The 21,038-nt window shown below is 38.2% G+C and overlaps 1 protein-coding gene across 1 annotated transcript in view; it reads left to right on the top strand.

The window, feature by feature from the left end:
- Window positions 1–21,038, top strand: part of LOC150080054 (uncharacterized) — a 559,273-nt gene that overhangs the window by 513,575 nt on the left and 24,660 nt on the right. Inside the window, exon 23 of the mRNA XM_090381984.1 lies at window positions 2,432–2,657. Within this exon, the coding sequence (XP_090238110.1) occupies window positions 2,432–2,657 (226 nt within the window). The remainder of the gene's footprint in view (window positions 1–2,431; window positions 2,658–21,038) is intronic.

The following is a 21,038-nucleotide window of genomic DNA, read 5'->3' as shown; positions in this document are numbered from 1 at the left end:
CACACTAGCAAGGCTTTTGTGGATTTATTGGATGATTGTTTTCTACAGCAGCATGTTACCCCCTCAGTATTACTCCTTCTAGAGGGAGTAATATTCTTGATCTGATTATCAGTAGTGGTTCTTCATGCATTAAGAGGCCGACCGGGCTAGCCGAGTGGGTAAAGTACCTGCCCGGCAACCCAAAGGTCGCGGGTTCGATTCCCGCCTCGGGCTTGGATCAAAGTACTGCAAAAACCTTGGGAGGTGCAATATGGCCACAGAAGCCGATGCGCCAACAACTACCAAAATCAAAAATCAAAATCAAAAACCAAAATCATGCATTAAGAATCTGCAGATAAAGGAACCACTAGGTGGCAGTGATCACAGTGTGCTGAAGTGGGATTTACTTAAGGAGGTAACTACCATTAGGGGTAAAGGGAAGGGTTATTGCTTTCGTAAAGCGACTACGATGATTTGAGATAGTATTTAAATTCTATACAGTGGGACCAACTGATGATGTTACCAACAGCAAATTCATAATGGGAAGCATTCAAAGAATTTATCTTAGAAGCTACTAGGCTTTACATACCAACTAAGAAATATTGTTCAAGGTTTAGGGCCTAAACGGATGTCAGAAGAACTAATAAGACATGGCAGAGAAGAAAAACGTGTGTGATACATATAAATCAATTGGTGACATGGAAGTTTATTATAGATATAAGCTGGTCTGTAACCAAGTCACAAAGGAGATTAGGCAGGCAAAGGCAGATTATGAGAAATCCTAGGCAAAGGATGCATAGAAAAACAGAAAAGAGTTCTTTAACTATGTAAATATTAGAAGGAGGGGATGAATCAGATTGGTCCACTGGATATTGATGGTTCAACTGTTGATGATCCTGCTCAGTGGCTAACAAACTAAATGAGTATTTTGCATCTACATTCACACATGAGGAGTTATTCAGGAAGGTGAAGTAAACTCTGGCAATGGGCTAGATGATTTTGTAGCAACTGAGAGGAAAGCTGAAGAGAAATTGTTGAGGATAAACATAAAAAAGGCACCCGGGGTCGATGGGATAAGGAGGTGATTATTCCATTGTATAAGGCAATGGTCAGGCCACACCTAGAGTACTGTATACAGGTCTGAAGCCTCATTTCAAGAAGGATGTAGAGCTGCTTGGAACGAGTACAGAGAATGGCAACAAGATTAATGAATAGAACAAAGGGTTGCTCTTAAGAGAAAGGCTTAAGTTTTGCAAATTACAGTGTCTGGAGACTAGGCACCAGGCGAGGTGATCTGATAGAGGTGTATAAAGCCTTGAATAGTTTAGAGCATGCTCAATGCTGATGGGATTCTTCCTCTAGCTCAGAAAAATCACCTGAGAGGGTCATAAATTCAAATTGAGGGAAAGACAGATATAGGATAGACTGTGCTGGAAATTTGCCTTTAGCCAGCGGGTAATTGGTTGGTGGAAGCAGATCTTTCCATCCCTTGTGGTGAAGTTGATAGGCCGTAAATAATTTGAGGCTCAGCTGGACAGGTATTTGGAACGAACTGGAGGGGTGAAGTGAGAGTGTTTTTTTTTTTTTTTTTTGGCTGATGCTGCTTAAGCTTGCTTTCTTGCATCAAATACCTCTACTAATGCTAATGCTAATGCTAATCGTATGCCTCTACTAATGCTAAAATAATAATAAGGCTTTCAAAAACAACTAGAGTAAGACTCGAAGTTTATTGAACTAGAAAAACAAGTAACCTGCAACTTTAAACAAACACTGCATCAGAGCTTGTCTGGTGACATACTATTTAAGCAAGAAGCCAGATGGTTGCAAAGACAGTGGCAGGTTACCTGACAGGTTTTCATGTGCAATTTCTGTACAAAAACTAAAAAAAGTCACTTCAGAAACTATTGCTATAAAAGTTTGGCTCTGTGTAAGATGGTAGAAAAAATTTTTAATCAATGATTAAAACAAAGCAAAACGGCCACACTGGCGTGGGCCAGATTTAACCCGTACAGTCTTCTAGATAATTGAAAAAATATGATTCAAAATTGAGACAAATCCCAGAGCTTGGTAAGACCCTATTATACTATTTTACAAAAATTTCAAAAAAATAAAAAAATAATACTAATTTAGCCAAAATTGACCAATATATAGATATTTACAAGCTTTCATTCAAGTTTCACATCCAGTCTTTTAAGAAGCTAGTGTATTATTTTTTACTTCAAAACTTGTAAACCAAGACAATCTATAAGTAAGCATTCATCTAAAGTATAAATTCATCAGACAAATGCAGTCATTTTTGCTGCATGATTTTTTCCCTGGATGCAAAGATCTTTTCATCCAGTTTAACTAGTATTTGTAGTAATTTGCTGTTTATATGTTTCATTTAATTTTCTCTTTCCACATAGCTATATTTGATTTATTAATGTATTCAATGATTATTTTGATTTTACAGATCTCGATTGACTTCTTATTTCAAAAAGTATAGAGAACAGCATAGAAAACTGACTGGGAAAACTATTGAAACTATAGTTAGTGGAGTATCAGCATTAATTGAAAATGATTTTGTAGATATTCCTGAAAAATTACAAGAAACTGAATATCGAATGCCTCCTAAACCTTGTGAACAAGCAGCATCTCGGAAGATTCAAGAAATGCCATCTAATAGAACAGGCGCTAGAGTAAGTTAAAATATTATTCATGGTTTTCATATGAGAATTTCCCAAAGAGTGAAAAGAATTACGTTTATTCTACATTAGATAGTATGAATCAGAGCTGTAATACTCAATATGTTCTACGTTGATAATAATATTAGTAAATTAATAAGAGGAGTTCACCTCAATATAGTACGTGGAACACTTCCGTATGATACCCTCCAGAAATTAGAACGGAAAAAACGAAAAAATCGACAACTTACCGGTACATTAAAGTAAAATATAAATAATTAAATAATCAATTTAACACAATTCAAAATCAATTCAAAACAATTAAAATTCAAATTAACGCAATTAAAAGAATTAACGAAAATATTCAAAACGATTTTTCTTCCTTAATGTTCAAATCGTTTTGAACACAATTCAAAAATCGTTTTGAATATTTTCGTTAATTCTTTTAATTGCGTTAATTTGAATTTTAATTGTTTTGAATTGATTTTGAATTGTGTTAAATTGATTATTTAATTATTTATATTTTACTTTAATGTACCGGTAAGTTGTCGATTTTTTCGTTTTTTCCGTTCTAATTTCTGGAGGGTATCATACGGAAGTGTTCCACGTACTATATTGAGGTGAACTCCTCTTATTAATTTACTAAGTTTATTCTACATATAATTCCAGTAATATATATGTATAAGTCAAAGTGATTTACATCTGCTTATCCTTGTGTCTCACAGATTTTGTCAGGCTTTTTTGCTCTTATATCATTAGTCTTCTTTATGGCTAATCGGCCCCAGGTGCCAAGCGTTTCTGTGACCAAGCGATCTGCGGCTTCCTAGAGCGATTTTTTTTAGAGTGACTGAGTTTTTTTTCATGTTTTACTTCGTTTTATAAGTCCTTTTGTTAATTAGCTTTACTTTTTAAAAGTATAAAAAGAGAGCCAGAAAAAGGAAAGTACCTTTTTCTTTACTTTTTTTTAGTTTACTAACCATACTTAACTCCTATGCTTGGCCACAAGCAGCACTGCTCCTGCCTCCCCATGGCGGGGCTTGTAACCTGGGTAGAAAGGCTAATCCCCCAAGGCAAAAAGGAGCTAACATGGATAAAGAAAACTATACAGCCTTCGAGCTCAAATACCGAAGATTGGTACAATTCTGATCAAGGTGCGCAAAGCAAGCACTTAAAAAAAGACAATGACCAAACAGAGTATCCAACCTTTCTTATTATCCATTCATTATCTAGTCAACCAGTTAGTAAACTCTCTCCATTTATGATACAGAGATTCCTAGAAAATGCCGCCGTCAGATCACCTAAAATGGTCAAAAGGTTACAGTCAGGGGATTTACTAGTTGAAACGACACAGCCCAAACCTTCTGAACTGTTGTTAAAGCTTACAACCTTTGGGGGAATTCCTGTTAATATCTCACCCCACACAACCCTAAATAGTTCCAAAGGTGTTATCTCTGAATGGAATCTATTGAATGTAACAGAAGAGGAGCTTGTACAAGAAATGAAAGATCAAAAGATCGTACAAGCTAAGAGAATTCTGACTCATAGGGATAGCAATCTCATACCAACCCATGGTATAATACTCACTTTCAATACGCCAAACTTACCAAATACTGTTAAAGCTGGTTATCTAAATTGTCATATCCGCTCCTATATTCCAAATCCAATACGCTGTGGCCCTGAGTGCCAAGCAAGTTTAAAAGCGATTTAGAAAGCGTCTTCTCTAGAATCAGCAGATTACTGAGAATCTTCAAGTTATCTCTTCTATGGCATGGGGAGCTGATCGCTTCACACTTTTACACCTGTATCAAACATTGATAAGACCTTGTCTAGACTATGGAGCCCCAGTTTATGATTCTGCACGGAAGACAGCATTGGCCCGGCTCAATCTGGTACAGCATAGTGCTCTCAGGATTGCTTTAGGAGCCTTTTAAGACATCCCCAGTGCAAAGTCTGTATATAGATGCCAATGAACCTCCACTACATCTTAGGAGGAAAGTATTGCTTCCAGATGCAGCCAAATTACGTAGCATCCCTTATCACCCCATCTGGACATATCTCTTTGACCCTCAATGGGCAAACTTCTATAAAAATAAACCCAATGAAAACAAACCTACTGGCATTCGGCTACAGGAGCTAATGCAATGCTGAAACATCTATTTTGGAAATATATCTCATGCCACAGATGCAGTACAAGCACCATGGGCAATATATATACCTCTATGTGATAACTCCTTTCTTCAGTGGAAAAAATACTCGCTATCGAATCAAAATCTTAGACAGTTACATGATGCTGGTGCATTGGCCAATGCTCACAGCCATCATGTATATACAGACGGCTCAAAAACTGAAATGTCTGTAGGAGCTGCAGTGATCCTTCCTACATCCACTATTTCTGTCCAGTTACCAATTGAATGTAGTGTTTTTACAGCTGAACTGTATGCAATAAAAATGGCTTTGAATCTCCTTAATGACCTATTAAATACCCAAGTCATAATATATACAGACTCTTTAAGTGCATTGAGTGCCTTACAAAATAAACTACTCCATTCCCATCCACTTCTCACACAAATCAGATCACTATTATGTAACCTTGACGAAAAGAAGCTGACTGTAAAATTCTGCTAAATACCCAGCCACGTAGGAATTCCAGGAAATGAGCATGCAGATGAAGCTGCAAAGCGCCCTGCTTGTTTTGACTCCATCTCAGTTCCTCACTCTGATTTCAAACCAATCATACAATGGATATGTACGGAGATGTGGTCTGAAATGTGGCATACCCAGACAGGAAACAAACTTCTTGAGATAAAAAAATCCACAGTTGTGGAGATCCGGTTTCAGACTAAACAGGCATGAAGAGGTCGTGCTTGCAAGAGCCCGAATTGGCTATACACATCTAACACACCTGTTTTTACTGCTAGGAGAAGATCCTCCACTTTGCTTACACTGTAATTGCCTACTTACCGTTAAGCACATCCTAATTGAGTGTGCACATTATCATTCAGTTAGAATTGCATGTTTCAAATCACAGCTAAATTTACAAAAACCTCTACAACTGTCCCAAATACTTGGAGATGATAGCAATTTCTCAGAACTTTTTTACTTACCTGAAAACAATTAACGTCTACAGTCACTTTTAGACCTATTTCCTATAACTTATACAGTCACTGCTAGACCAAAGTAACAGGCTCAGTTTGGCCATAGTAGCCGTTGTGCCATTAAACCCCACTCCAACAACAACAACAACCAATACGCTGTTATAAGTGCCAAAAAGTCGGACACTCTCAGACCACATGTCGAGGAAACAATGTATGCCCAGAAATGTGGTTCCCAAGAACACGCTCAAACAGATTGTACTGCAGCAGCTCCAGTTCATCCAAATTGCAATGGGGATCATCCTGCATATTTGAAAAACTATGATTTATGGAAAATTGGAAAAACAATACAGAAATATAAAGTCGAACATAAGGTGAATTATCAAGAAGCCAGATGACAAATAGTGAAAGATAATCCAGCATGTACATATGTTAATGTTATAAAGAAATGTCGCTTGGTTGCGACTCAAATCAGTGAATCAATTCCACCTGACAAATCGCTTCCTGAATGGGTTAGAGCTATGCTTTCAGTTCCTCAGCCGTCTGTGAAGCAAAACAATAAAGATCAAACATGTAATACTCCCATTTCTATCTCCTCTACTAGTGGCATCAAGTGCCAAAGTGAGACAGGGTGGGAAAAGCTGAATCCTCTACTAAGAACCAAACAAATACTTCAGTAATGGACATAGATGACACAACACAAGAAGAACCTATATTAGAAATTTATGTTGAAAAAAGATATGGACACTGGACGTCCTAACTTTCCAAAAAAAGATCGCCATAAGGCTACTGACTCTAAAAAGCAACCAGATCTGCCACTAAGACTAAATAATGCAGTGCATTTTACAGTGGAATTGTCGAGGACTATGTACAAATGCAGACGAGCTTTATGACCTAATACGAGATCTTAATCCTGCAGGTATTTGCTTACAGGAAACCTTTTTAACTCCACAGGTGACACCCTCCATAAAAAAAATATACTTTGTACAAACGTGACAGGAGTGAATTTCAATACTCCATTAATACTCCATCTAGGCAAATCCCCTTGCAAACTAATTTAGAAATTCTTGCTGTACGCATAGAACTTGGAATAATTTTATCACTTGTTTCTCTTTATCTTCTGCGTAATCAAACATTTATACTCAGAGAATTTGATGATCTCTTTGCCCAGATACCACCTCCTATTTGTTTGATGGGTGACTTTAACGGACACTACCCTTTGTGGGGAAGTCTACATATGGATAAAAGAGAGCAGCTAATAGAAACATTACTGGACACACAATCTAACTCTGCTGAACACAGGTGCACATACTCATGTGCATTTTCCCACAGGAAATACTTCTGCCATCTATCTGCTCCCCTTCTCTGTGCCCAAGTATACATTGGGCAGTGTTTGTTATTGTTATCGTTATTTGATTTTTAGGAGCATTAGGAACTAAGGCCATATTGCTCCGGGATATGCGGTGGTCATTTCCTGACTTTTCCGCATCCTCCGTATTTGGTGGTCATGGGCTCGAACCCCAGTCTAATCAAGAAGCGTGTGCTGCGCACTGCTGCTCCTGCCCACCTGGCTACGGAGGCACCGGGCAGTGTTGGAAAATCCACATAATAGTGATCATTTCCCAATTACTTGCAAATTTCAAACTATCTCCAAAAATACGGAGTCTTCCCTTTCGTCCTACCTGGCCATATTTATTCGAGCTCCAGTGGACCACCTTTTATGACAACAAACCTAATAAAAACAAACCAATTGGAATAAGGCGACTACAGTTAATAGAATGCTGGAACTTACATATAGATAATATCTTTCAGGACACAAACACTTATGAACCTCCGTGGTCCATTTATATACCGGCCTGTGATCTCTCTTTCCAATAATGGGGGGGAAAAACAGGCAGCAGATCCCACCATCAGGAAACTGATGGATCAAAAACAAATACAACAGTAGGTGCAGTAACAGTTTCTACTATCTTTTCTAGTTCTGTATCTCTTCTGAAAGAATTCAGTGCCTATACTGCTGAACTTTTTGCTATTAAGATAGCTCTAGATCACATAACTGATCTATCCAGTAAGCAAACAATGATCTATTCTGACTCTTTGAGTGCAATAACAGCATTAAAAAATTCATCCAACCCAATCCACCCTGTCTTGAAGCAAATCAGATTATAGATAATTGTGTTACATGCTGCTAACCAATCAGTCACTTTCTGTTGGATACCAGGTCATGTAGGCATCAAAGGAAATGAACATGCAGATCAAGCCACTAAACATCTGACCACTGCATGCACTCCTAACTACCAAGTGCCATATACAGACTACAAATCAGTCATAAAAAACTTCTGTGAAGAAGTTTTAATGGTTGCAGACCTGGCAGGCTCAGGGTGGTAATAAGTTGTTGCAATTCAAACAGGAGCCTCAGTTGTGGGCATCAAGCATAAGAACAAATAGAGAGGAGGTGATCCTGGCTAGGACACATATTGGGCACACGCATCTAACCCATATTTATCTGCTCATGGGGGAATATCTGCCTATTTGTACATATTGTCAAACTGCACTTATGGTGAAGCGTATCCTACTAAATTGTAACCATTACATTAATGCTCGAAACACAAATTTCACATCGCTTTCACATCTGCAAGAACCTTTAACATTATCTCATCTGATTGGAGACAATGCAAATCTAGCTGAGTTTTTTGCGTTCTTGAAGCAAGACATGATTATTAAATAGATTTTAACATTTCAACTGCAGTAGTAAATAGAATCAGTCACAATATGGCCTTAGCAGCCCTTGTGCCATTAAACAACAAACCAACAACAACAACAACATTATGGCTAATCACTGCATGTAATGTTGAGTAATTCTCTATTCCCAAATAAGGTATGTCTGCCAGGGCAAAAGCTGATGACGATGTTAATGTTGTACACATTAGCACCAATGACATTAAGAGTAGGAGATCTGAGGACTTACTTAACAAGTACAGAGAAATGTTGAAAAAGTCATGAGTTAAGGTTAAATTTGAAAGTGTCTGCAATTCTGTCCAAACAAGATAGGAGGGAGTACATGATGAGAGCCTTGTCAGTCAATTCGGGCCTGGAGTCAATTCAGTTCTTCAGTCAATTCTATCCCATGTGCGAGACACATGGGATAGAATTTTTCTCAGCATGATCTGTGCTTGTTAAGTGGAAAGACTGCTTCTACACATATGGCATACTCTTAAATAGAAAGGATGCAAGAATATTTGCTGATGCTATCAAGGCAGTGTTAGGTGGGGTTCAGAAAACTGCTAACTTCAGAAGATATACATACTAATAGATAAAGTCAAGACATAAAATACAGACATTGTTGGGATATCAGATGTGGCTTCATTCAGAAAGAAGGAATAAAAATTTGACTATAGGGAGTACAATGTATACAGAAAGGACATCCAGAATAGGAGAGGGATGGATGTGCTCTTAGTTAAGAAGCACAGAATATCTGAGGTTGGGTATCCAGTTGCCATAAGTGGCCAATGAAATTTACAGTCACTTTGGTGTGACATAAGCACTGGGAAAACAAAAAAGAGAGTAGGAGTGTGTTATAAGCCTAATGACTGATAAGAACAACAAACAACAGTACAGAGAAATAGAGTGAGCCAGTAAATCAGAATGTCTTATAATGGAAGATTTTAACTTAACAAACCAACTTGTGGGTTGGTCACTCTTACATTAGCAAGACTTTTTGTGGATTTATTGGATGACTGTCTTCTACAACACCATGTTAGGCAACAAGAGGCAGTAATACTCTTGATCTGATTATCATCAGTGATTATTCATGCATTAAGAATCTGCAGTTAAAAGAACCACTAAGAGGCAGTAATCAGTGTATTGATTTGGGATTTACTTAAAGATGTAACTACCATCAAAAATAAAGGGAAGGCTTTTTTTCTTTCATAAACGTGACTACAGTGGTCTCTAACAGTTTTTAAAGACTACACAGTAAGACCAACTAATGATATTACCATCAGCAAGTTCTAAATGGGAAGTATTCGAGGAATTAATCATGAAAGCTGCTAGACTTATAATAAGAAATAAGAAATACTCTTCAAAGTATAGGCCTAAGTGACTGTCGGATTAACTGATGATACTTATAGCAGAGAACAAAAATGCATAGAATGCATATAAATTATATGGTGACATAGAAGCCTATAGTAGATATAAACTAGTCTGTAGTCAAGTCACAAAGAAGATTAGGCAAACTAGGGCTGATTATGAGACATGCTTTAGCAAAGGATGCAAAGAAAAACAGCAAAGACATTATTTACTTGTGTAAACAGTGGAACGAAGTGGATAAATAAGTTTGGTCCACTTGATATCAATGGTTCGACCTGTTGATGAACGTCCCCAGGTTGCTAACAAACTGAATGAGTATTTTTCATCTACATTCACACAAGGAATTTTTTAGGTAAGGGGATACCAGAATTTTATTAGACTTAACTGAGAGTAAAGTGGGAGATAAATTGTTGAAGTTAAACATAAGAAAGGCACATACAGCGGATGGGATCTATCCAGTTATATTAAGGGAGGCAGCAAAGGAAGTAAGCAAACCCTTAGTCAGGATTTTATAAGCTTCCTTGGAATTCAGGCGAGGTACCCCTGAATTGGAGATGTGAGAATGTATCCACAGTTTACAAAGTGGGATCTCTGAGTGACAAGAGCAGTAATAGTATTTGTGATATAGTGCAAGGAAGCCACATGCTTTTACTGCACTGGGGGGAATAAGAAAATATAAATTATGTGCTTCCCTCTTCACACAGTTGACCTTTGAATTTATTCAAGCTGTAATCAATGACTCGCTTGCTAAAAGAAAACTTCCTGCAATCTAATGTAAACCTCGAGCCCTGTAATTATTATTTATGACCACTAGTTCTGGAATTAATTAGAACATAGCATTAATTGTAAAGCAGCTGTAGGAGCCCCCCCCCCCCAGTGAGAATTCAACCTTTATTCATTTTACTTATGCCTCTCAGAACCTTAGAAACCTCAATCAGGTCACTCAAATGGTGTGAGGATCCCGGTTGCCAAGCTCTTTAGCCTATACAGGTTGATTCAGGAGGAGTAGTAAATATTTTGGGAGGTTATAGTATCGATTATTCTGAGTAAAAATGTTCATATGACATGTGTCCAATTCTCAATGGATATGGAGATACAGCTGTTTGAAACTGGCATGCACAAAGCCATTATGAGAGGTATTAAAGAACGATGAATGACTTATTGTTTGTATTTATTGACTTTTTTGAATGATAAAAAACATAAATAATTTACTATTTTTACAGTTCACAATAAATGTCCAAAAATCCCACTGCCAACCTCATTTCACTTTGCAACTCTTCTGGTAATATGACGTGTTGTTCTTCTGAGGTCATCCTGGCATTCCTTTATGAGAGCAGCACTATCCAAAATACGAGCAAGCAATTTGTCTCTTGTATTCACGTTTTCTTTGTATACTGCGCTTTTCATCCATCCCCACAAACAAAAATCTAACGGAGTGAGATCTGGAGACCTTGGTGAATGGGACCACCATGGCCAATCCATTGTTTAGGGAAAGTTCAATTTAGATATTGTATTACCAGATGGATATCATGTGCAGGAGCTGCGTCATGCTGAAAGTGTCCCTGGGTGCCAAGCGAATTCGAGGTCAAGCGTTCAAAGTGCGATTATAAACTTCATTTTAAGTTATATCGTTCTCTATTAGCAGTTCATTTATAATCCAGTTCTACACTTGGAAAGTCACAAGTAAGAACAGAAAGGAAATTCACCTTTCTTTTTCATTACTTATAATCCTTTTTTTTTTTTTTTTTTTTTTCTAACCAACTACCGTATTTTCTGGCTTATAAGACGCATTTTTTTTTTTTTTTTTTTTTTTTTTTTTTCTCCAAAGAAATACCTGGAAAATCACCCTGCATCTTATATGGTCAATGTCAGATTAGGCCTAACGACTACTGGCAATGCATCTTCGATGACGCAGCGCCGGTAAACTGAGTTCTGAAAACTTCCCTTTGAAATTCACACCAATTTTACTTAAGATTTATCTGTTGAAATATATTTTTAACAATTATCAGTGGTTACAATCTATGGCAACAATACATACCAGTAATCTTTTTTTCATGGAAAATTTCTTGAAATCTGCGTGATATGAATCTCACAATCAGACATAAGTAAAAACTTGTTTCATTTTCCCATGTGTTTGCTTCCTCTATAATATGATCTCGCGCTTTTATGGTATGGCAGGCTAATTAGGCTGGATCAGGATTTTTCAATTCCAACCATCTTTTACAAAGAGAAAGTGACGCCCATATTTGTCTTAGGGTGAGTAAGAATTTCTGTTACTTACTTACTTCTGTCAGCTTTTTTCAGAAACAAACATTTCATTATTGGTTGAACATTTACCCAAGCATATACCATTATTTTGAGAAAAATATATTACCGTATTTAATTTTATTATTATTATTTTCTTTATCAATAATTTTTTTATAAATTTTTATATACATCAGTTGGTAAAAGATCGCTTCTTAGTTTCACCGTAAACAGTATCGACGGATAATGGAAGGGTTATTATCTTTTCCAAAATATGAGGCCAAAACTAGGGTGCGTCTTGTATGCCCATGCGTTTTATAAGCCGGAAAATACGGTAACTTATCTAACCGCTTGGCCTCCTTCCGGCACTGTTCCTGCCTTCCCGTGGCGGGGCTGGAAACTTGGAAGAAAAGTCAACCCCCCCAGAGCTTGAGCAGCCTAGGCACTCATCCAGTGAATGCTGACCATGAAATTACCCATGATGCAACAAAGTCTAAACGACTGTATGCAGACACATACCAACAGGAATACCCATCATTCCTTATCTTACATAGTCTATCGGGCAAATCTATGAGCACTCTCTCACCATTTCTTATACCGAAATGTGGTGGGCTCTCCCAAAATGGTGAGAAGAGTCAGATCTGGAGACCTCTTGGTAGAAACAGTGAGTCGTGCACATTCTGAGAGACTGTTGAAAGTAACGACATTTGGAGGACTACCCATTCAAGTCACCCCTCATGCAACATTAAATACTTCCAAGGGAGTAATTGCAGAGTGGGAGCTGATAAATGTAACAAAAGATGAACTGGCCCAGGAACTCAAATATCAAAAAGTGGTACAAGCCACCAAACCCATCATGATCAGGAAAGGTAGAGATCTTATTCCCACCCGCAACATCATCCAAACATTCGGAACACCTATCTTACCATCCAGTGTCAAAGCCGGCTATCTCAACTGCCAAGTACGGCCCTTTATTCCGAATCCTATAAGATGTTACAAGTGCCAAAAATTTGGTCATGTGCAAATGGCTTATCGAGGAGATCCAGTCTGTCCAAACTGTGGGTCAAAAGAACATTCGCAAACAGACTGTGATGCCAAAACACCGCACTGTCCGAATTGCAAAGGTGCACATCCAGCCTACTCCAAATCGTGTGATCTCTGGAAAACATGGAAAAAAACCCAGAAGTACAGGGTAGAATGAAAAGTCACATGCCAAGAGACAAAAAAGCAAATTATGCTCAACGCACCCAAGAACACATGCAGCAACAATGCAAAAATATCACTCAACAGCAACACAAACTGAAGTATCAGTTCCCCAACCATATCGATTTCAGATTGGGCCCGATCTGTACTGTCAGCATCGATGAAACAGACTCCAAAGGAGCAAAAGGTAGTAGATAGAGCCAACAACACCCCAGTCACAGTCCCACCAGCTACCCCACATAGACCATCAGATATTTCAAAATCAAAAACCGACTCAGTTCCATATAGGAAGACAACAATATCACTTCAGTAAATAACAATAACAATGCTGGCCCAAATAACAATGCTGGCCCAAATGAACCTATCCTAGTCCTTCATACAGAAGATGACATGGATACTGGATGCCCAACCTTTCCTAGAAGAGATAAAATGAAACTCGATCACCACAAACAGCCTGGGAATAAAAAAGTTAAGAATCATCCTCGTGTAACAAAACTAAATAATGCACCAAATCATACAGTGGAACTGTAGAGGAATTCGCAGTAACATTGATGATATCCATAAGTTAATCGATTGTTACCATCCCGTAGGCATCTGCCTACAAGAGACAAATTTAACATGGCATTTGTCTATTTCAGTTAAGAATTATGCACTTTTTAGGAAAGACAGAACTGCTACAAATAATGCTCACGGAGGGGTAGTCATTCTCCTAGATTCACGAGTACCTTGCAGACTCATTCCTTTACAAACGTCCATCGAAGCTGTTGCAACACGTACAGTGATTGGTGTTACTCTGACACTTGTCTCTATCTATCTATCTATCTATCTATCAATCGCCCAATCACTCCTATACCATCCATGAACTGAAAGATCTTATTCTGCAGTTTCCAACCCCTATCTGTTTAATGGACAACTTCAATGGACACCATCCATTGTGGGGTTCTCCCAATGCAGATGGACGAGGACAACATATCGAACAGCTTGCTGACAGACAAAATCTGACTATACTAAATACTGGCTTCCAACTTACATCCATCTCTCTACGGGTAGAACTTCTGCAATAGATCTTTTCATATGCTCTCCGACCATCTTTCCTAGTATTGAGTGGACCACCCTCGACAACCCACTCAATAGTGATCACTTTCCGCTGATATGTAAGATTCAAACAGCACATTCCATAATTTCAGAAAACTACGTAAAATGGAAATTTTCCAGAGCAGATTGGGAAAAATTCACTTCCCGAGTGTCCTTTGATGAACAGATCATCAAAACCTGTCTTATCGACACGGTTACCGATCTCATCATGAGACAAATATTGGCTGCTGCATGCACTGCGATTCCAAAATCACAGTCAACAATCCATAGAACCATAAATAATTGGTGGAACGAAGAGTGCAAAGGTTGCAAAAAAAGAAAAAACCGAGCATGGAATCTGTTTCGAAAACCCCACCACCGCCAATCTTATAAACTACAAGAGGTTCAGCCAATTAGGAAGAAAGCTAAAAGAGAATCTTGGATTCGATTTGCGAGCTCAATTAATAAAAACACTGATTCAAGAATAATATGGAGAAAAATAAAACAACTAAATGGCAAAGTTCCCCCATTATCCTCCCCACTTCTCAACTGGAATGGGCAGGAGCTTTCTTCTCCTACAGATATAGTGAATGCCTTAGGGACTGTTTTCTCACAGTTATCTGCCTCAACATCATATGATCCATCATTCCAGAAGATCAAAGTATTAGATGAAAAGTCCAAACTGAACTTCAGACCTACGAGTACATGTTCTTTACCCTATAATCAGCCGCTTACAATGCTTGAACTTAGAGAAGCCATATATACCTCAAAAAACAGTGCTGCAGGCCCCGACGGAATATATTACATAATGCTCCAACACTTAGGAAAAAAATCTGTCTCTTCACTGCTCACTTTTTTCAGTCACATCTTTCTTGAACATTGTTCCTCACTCCTATATAATAGCAATTTCCAAACCAGTAAAAGATCATTCCATTCTTGAAAACTATAAACCCATTTCTCTCACCATCGACTTACTTGGTTTCTTGACTCAAAATATAATTTCTGACAATCAATTTGGTTTCAAAAAAAATAGATCAACCCTGGTTCTCATGGTTAAAGCAGAAACGAACATCAGGAATGCATTCATTTGAAATGAGCATCTTGTCATGGTATGCCTTGATGTAGAAAAAGCCTTCGACACCACATGGTGTTTTGGTATCCTGAGAGATCAGCATTCCCTTGACCTGAGAGGCCACTTACTATGTTTCATATTGAACTTCCTACAGCACAGATCCTTTCAAGTCAGATACCGACAAGTCCTCTCCCAAACATATATACAAGAAGAAGGGGTCCCACAAAGCTCTATGCTCAGTGCCACCTTATTCGCAATAAGAATAAATCACATGACTAAAAATATTCCAAACACTGCGAATTCGTATCTCTATGCCGATGATGTCACTGTTTCTTGCAGTTCGCAAAACATGACCTTCATCGAGCAGCAGCCCCAAATTTCAATTAATAATATTCAGCTATGGATGGCACAGAATGAGTATCGACTCTCTTGTTCAAAATCTAAAGTAGTGCACTTTTGTAAAAAACGGAAGATGCATCCAGATCCAGAGGTACACTTAACAAACCAGCCTATCTCGGTTTTGAACAACATTCGTCTCCTTGGTCTGACTTTTGATAGTAAATTGAACTTCATGGAGCACATTAAACATCTACGGACGTCTTGCCAGAAAAAAATGAACTTACTCAGAGTCATTTCTTCTACATCGTGGGGTGCAGATCGGTACACATTACTTCATCTGTATAGAGCCCTAATCAGATCTCACCTTGATTACAGTGCTCCGGTGTATGATTCTGCAAGGGAGAGCATGCTAGCACGACTTGTACCAATTCAACACACTGCCCTGAAGATTTCTATAGGCGCTTATAGAACTTCGCGAGTTCAAAGTCTTTACATTGAAGCTCATGAATTTCCTCTAAGCCTCAGGAGAAAGATGTTACTTCTCAACTATACAACTAAAATCCAAAGTCTACCTACCCATCCCATTAGGCCAATACTTAATGACCCTCACTTCACAATATTCTATAAATATAAACCCAGAGCAGTTCAGCCTTCTGCTCTCAGAGCTCAGGCATTATCGCAAATTTGAAATATACATCCTGACAAAGTTCTTCAAGATTTAAATAGTACGGATTCCCCGTAGTCCTCTATCAAACCACTCTATGACAGTTATTTTCTAAACTGTTAAATATTGTTCAAGGTTTAGGCCTAAGCGGATGTCAGATGAACTAAAGAGACATATGGCAGAGAAGAAAAATGCATGGGATACATACAAATTAACACATGACACAGAAGCCTATGATAGATACAAGTTGATCTGTAACCAAGTTACAAAGGAGGTTAGGCAGGCGAAGGCAGATTACGAGAAATCTTTGGCAAGGGATGCAAAGAAAAACAGCAAAGAGTTCTTTACTTATGTAAACTCTAGAAGGAAGGGGATGAATCAGATTGGTCCACTTGATATCGATGGGTCAACTGTTGATGATCCTGCTCAGGTAGCTAACAAACTGAATGAATATTTTGCATCGACATTCACACATGAGGAGTTATTCAGCGAGGGGAATGCCAGAGGTGTATTCAACTCTGGAAGTAAGCTAGAGAATCTTGTAATAACTGAGAGTAAAGTGAAGGAGAAATTGTTGAAGATAAATACAAGAAAGGCACCTGTGGTGGATGGTATCTATCCAGTTATATTAAAGGAAGCAGCTAAGGAAGTAAGCAAACTCTTAGCCATAATTATGAGAGTTTCCTTGGACTCAGGGGAAGTACCCATGGACTGGAGATGTGCAAATGTAACCCCAATTCACAAAGGAGGATCAAAGGGCAACACAAATAATTATAGACCTGTTGGTTTAACTTCTGTTCCTGGAAAATTAATGGAGGCACTGGTTAAAGAAGCACTGCAGGATCATCTAGACAAGACTTCAGTCATAGCTCAGACACAGCATGGTTTTGTTAAGGGGAAGTCTTGCCTGACCAATTTGATTGGATACTATGATGCAGTCACAAAAGAACTGGATCCAGGGAATAACTTTGATATTATATACTTGGATCTTAGAAAGGCTTTTGATACTGTTGCACATGGAAGACTGCTGCACAAATTGGAGCAGTGTGGCATTGGAGGCAAATTGCTGCTATGAATAAAGGGGTGGTTGAGGGGGAGAAGACAGAGAGTGGTAATCAATGGACACTGCTCATCATGGACTAATGTTATTAGTGGAGTCCCTCAAGGTTCAGTATTGGGTCCGTAATTGTTTTCTGTATTTATAAATGATATTGATGATGGTATATCAAGCTTAATGTCCAAGTTTGCCGATGATACGAAGGTTGGCAGGGTTGTCAAGGACACTACTGACACTATGCTACTGCAACAGGATCTGGAAAAGTTGAGCAGATGGGCTTCGAGGTGGCAAATGAAGTTTAACATTGACAAATATAAAGTACTACATATGGGAAACAGCAACCCCAGAGCAACGAATCAACTCTGTGGTACTACACTGACAGTGGTAGAGAATGAAAGGGACTTGGGGGTGGTTGTGCAGGCAGATATGAAGTTCTCTGAGCAGTGCAGATGGGCTGCAAGAGTAGCTCATGGTGTATTGTCAATGATATATATGAATTTTCTAGCAGGGTTAAGGAGGTGATTATTCCCTTGTATAAGGCAATGGTCAGACCACACCTCGAGTACTGTATACAGGTCTGGAGGCCTCATTTCAAGTGGATGTAGAGATGCTGGAACGAGTACAGAGAAGGGCAACAAGATTAGTGAATGGAACAAAGGGGTGCTCTTACGAAGAAAGGCTTAAGTTTTGCAAATTACAGTGTCTGGAGACTAGGCACCAGCGAGGTGATCTGATAGAGGTGTATAAAGCCTTGAATGGTTTGAGCATGCTCAATGCTGATGGGATTCTTCCTCTTGCTCAGAATAATCACCTGAGAGGGCATAAATTCAAATTGAGAAAAGACAGATGTGAGGAAATTTGCCTTTAGCCAGCGGGTGGTTGGTTGGTTGGCGGAATAAACTTCCATCCCTTGTCGTGGAAGTTGATAGCCTAAATAAGTTTAAGGCTCAGCTGGACAGGTATTTCGAATGAACAGAGGGGTGAAGTGGAAGTGGTTATTTTTTATTTATTTATTTTACTTTATTTTTTTTTTTGGCTGATGCTGCATAAGCTTGCTTTCTTGCATCAAATGCCTCTACTAATGCTAATGCTAACTGGGGTAAGCACTCTCTTGCAAATGTCAATATACAACAACTCCATATTGCCCACACACAAAATTACCTGCATTTTTCAAAAATGTAACTGATAGATCAAAATCTGAAAGTGGAATGGGTGCAGCAGCTGTTTTTCCTCTTAAAATCTTCTCCATATCACTTTCCAGTGAATGCAGCAGCTATACAGCTGAATTGTGTGCCATCAAACTTGCAACAGAAAATATTCTCCATCTGTCCATCCATAAAAGCATGATATACACAGACTCCCAAAGTGCACGTATAGCTTTACGGAATACTTCTTCTCAAACACATCCTTTAATCAAGTTCATAAAATCGAAACTGATGCATCTTCAAGAACTCCAATGAGTGGTCATTTTCTGCTGGATACCAGGAAACGAATGTGCTTGTGTTGCACCGAAACCATTTGGTGGCAAAAACTCTCAGTGACGAACTGTATGATACTCTTAAGAGTGTGTATTAAATCTATTAATGATGAAATTAGAGCTCATCCTCTTAAATTGCGATTGTTTGCCAAACTTTGTGAAACAAATGATGATCAAACCAATTACTCTCGCATACTGAAGTAAGATGGTTGTCTACAAAGATTTGTTGAGTTGTTCGACTCAATCCTAGAGTTTCTTACAGATGTTAATTTGTTTTTGAGTGATGAACTGAAGAGAAATAAGAATCATATTTTCTACTTGGCGGACTTATTTTCAAAATTTAATGACGTACAGACCCGTCTACAAAGGTAAAGATGTCACGATTATTCAAGTTCGGATGAATCTTTTAGGCTTCCAAGCCTTATTTAAATCATCATTGTTACGAAAAGATTTTCAGTACTTTTCTAATCTACAATTTCGGCAATTGGAAGTTAAAGATGAAGACTTAGAAATATACACAAAACATCTTCAAAATTTGAGTGATGATTTTAAATTGCACTTTGCAGATTTTGAAAACATGCACATTCCAGATTGGATTATCACGCCATTTTCTGCAGATATTGAAAATATCGAATGTAACTTACAAGATGAACTTATTGAATTGTCAGTTGAACTTGAAGCTAAGGCGCTTTTTAAAAATAGGACTTTAAGTTACTTTTGGACGAATATAAATGTTGTAGAAAAATATCCAAAACTTTCTGAAGTGGTACTCCCCTTTTTGCTTGCATTTTCAAGCTCGTACATGGTTGAAGCTGGTTTCAGCCATGTGAATTCCATTTTAGCAAAACAAACAAATAAGCTATATATAGAATTCTGTGGCGATTTAAGGCTGAAACTTACTAATTTTGAACCCAACATTGTTAATCTTGTCAAGAGTCACGAAGCACACCCTTCACATTGACAACGTTAGTAAATTGTATGCTAAGTTAATAAGTCTTATTTTCATATATATATAAGGAAGATTGTATTATTGTTATTTTGTTATCTAAATTAAATTTTATATTTTATATATTATTTATCCCTCCTATCAAATATGTAATGTTAATAAGGACGTCAAAAACAAAAACTTATCCCTTTGACGTTAAGCCAATATAATAATATATACTATATTATACATACAATAAACACTGTAACTATAAAATAAACAATCTAAAAACTCACATAAGCATCTTTTTTGCTTGTCCTATTATAATTACGTAATAGTAAAATAGAGGGTGTCGATAAAAAGTCAAGAAACTCTTGAAGGGGTCGACGGTCAAAGAAGTTTGGCGACCCCTGCTCTAGAAGGAAAGGGATGAATCAGATTAGACCACTTTAGCATTAGCATTAGTAGAGGCATTTGATGCAAGAAAGCAAGCTTATGCAGCATCAGCCAAAAAAAAAAAAAAAAAAACCCACTTCCACTTCACCCCTCTGTTCGTTCAAAATACCTGTCCAGCTGAGCCTTAAACTTATTTAGGCTATCAACCTCCACCACAAGGGATGGAAGTCTGTTCCACCAACCAACCACCCGCTGGCTAAAGGCAAATTTCCGCACGTCTATCCTACATCTGTCTTTCCTCATTTTGAATTTATGCCCTCTCAGGTGATTTTTCTGAGCTAGAGGAAGAATCCCATCAGCATTGAGCATGCTTAAACCAATCAAGGCTTTATACACCTCTATCAGATCACCTCGCTGGTGCCTAGTCTCCAGGCACTGTAATTTGCAAAACTTAAGCCTTTCTTCGTAAGAGCACCCCTTTGTTCCATTCACTAATCTTGTTGCCCTTCTCTGTACTCGTTCCAGCAGCTCTACATCCTTCTTGAAATGAGGCCTCCAGACCTGTATACAGTACTCTAGGTGTGGCCTGACCATCGCCTTATACAATGGAATAATCACCTCCTTATCCCTGCTGGAACAATTCCTGTATATCATTGACAATACTCCATGAGCTACTCTTGCAGCCCGTCTGCACTGCTCAGAGAACTTCATATCTGCCTGCACAACCACCCCCAAGTCCCTTTCATTCTCTACCACTGTCAGTG

The sequence above is a fragment of the Mastigoproctus giganteus genome, chromosome 9 (genome assembly GCF_048544385.1).
Source record: "Mastigoproctus giganteus isolate SK-2022 chromosome 9, ASM4854438v1, whole genome shotgun sequence".
NCBI classification, from domain to species: Eukaryota; Metazoa; Arthropoda; class Arachnida; order Uropygi; family Thelyphonidae; genus Mastigoproctus; species Mastigoproctus giganteus.
Note: the sequence above shows the minus strand (reverse complement) of the source record. Positions and strands in the feature narration are given on the sequence as shown.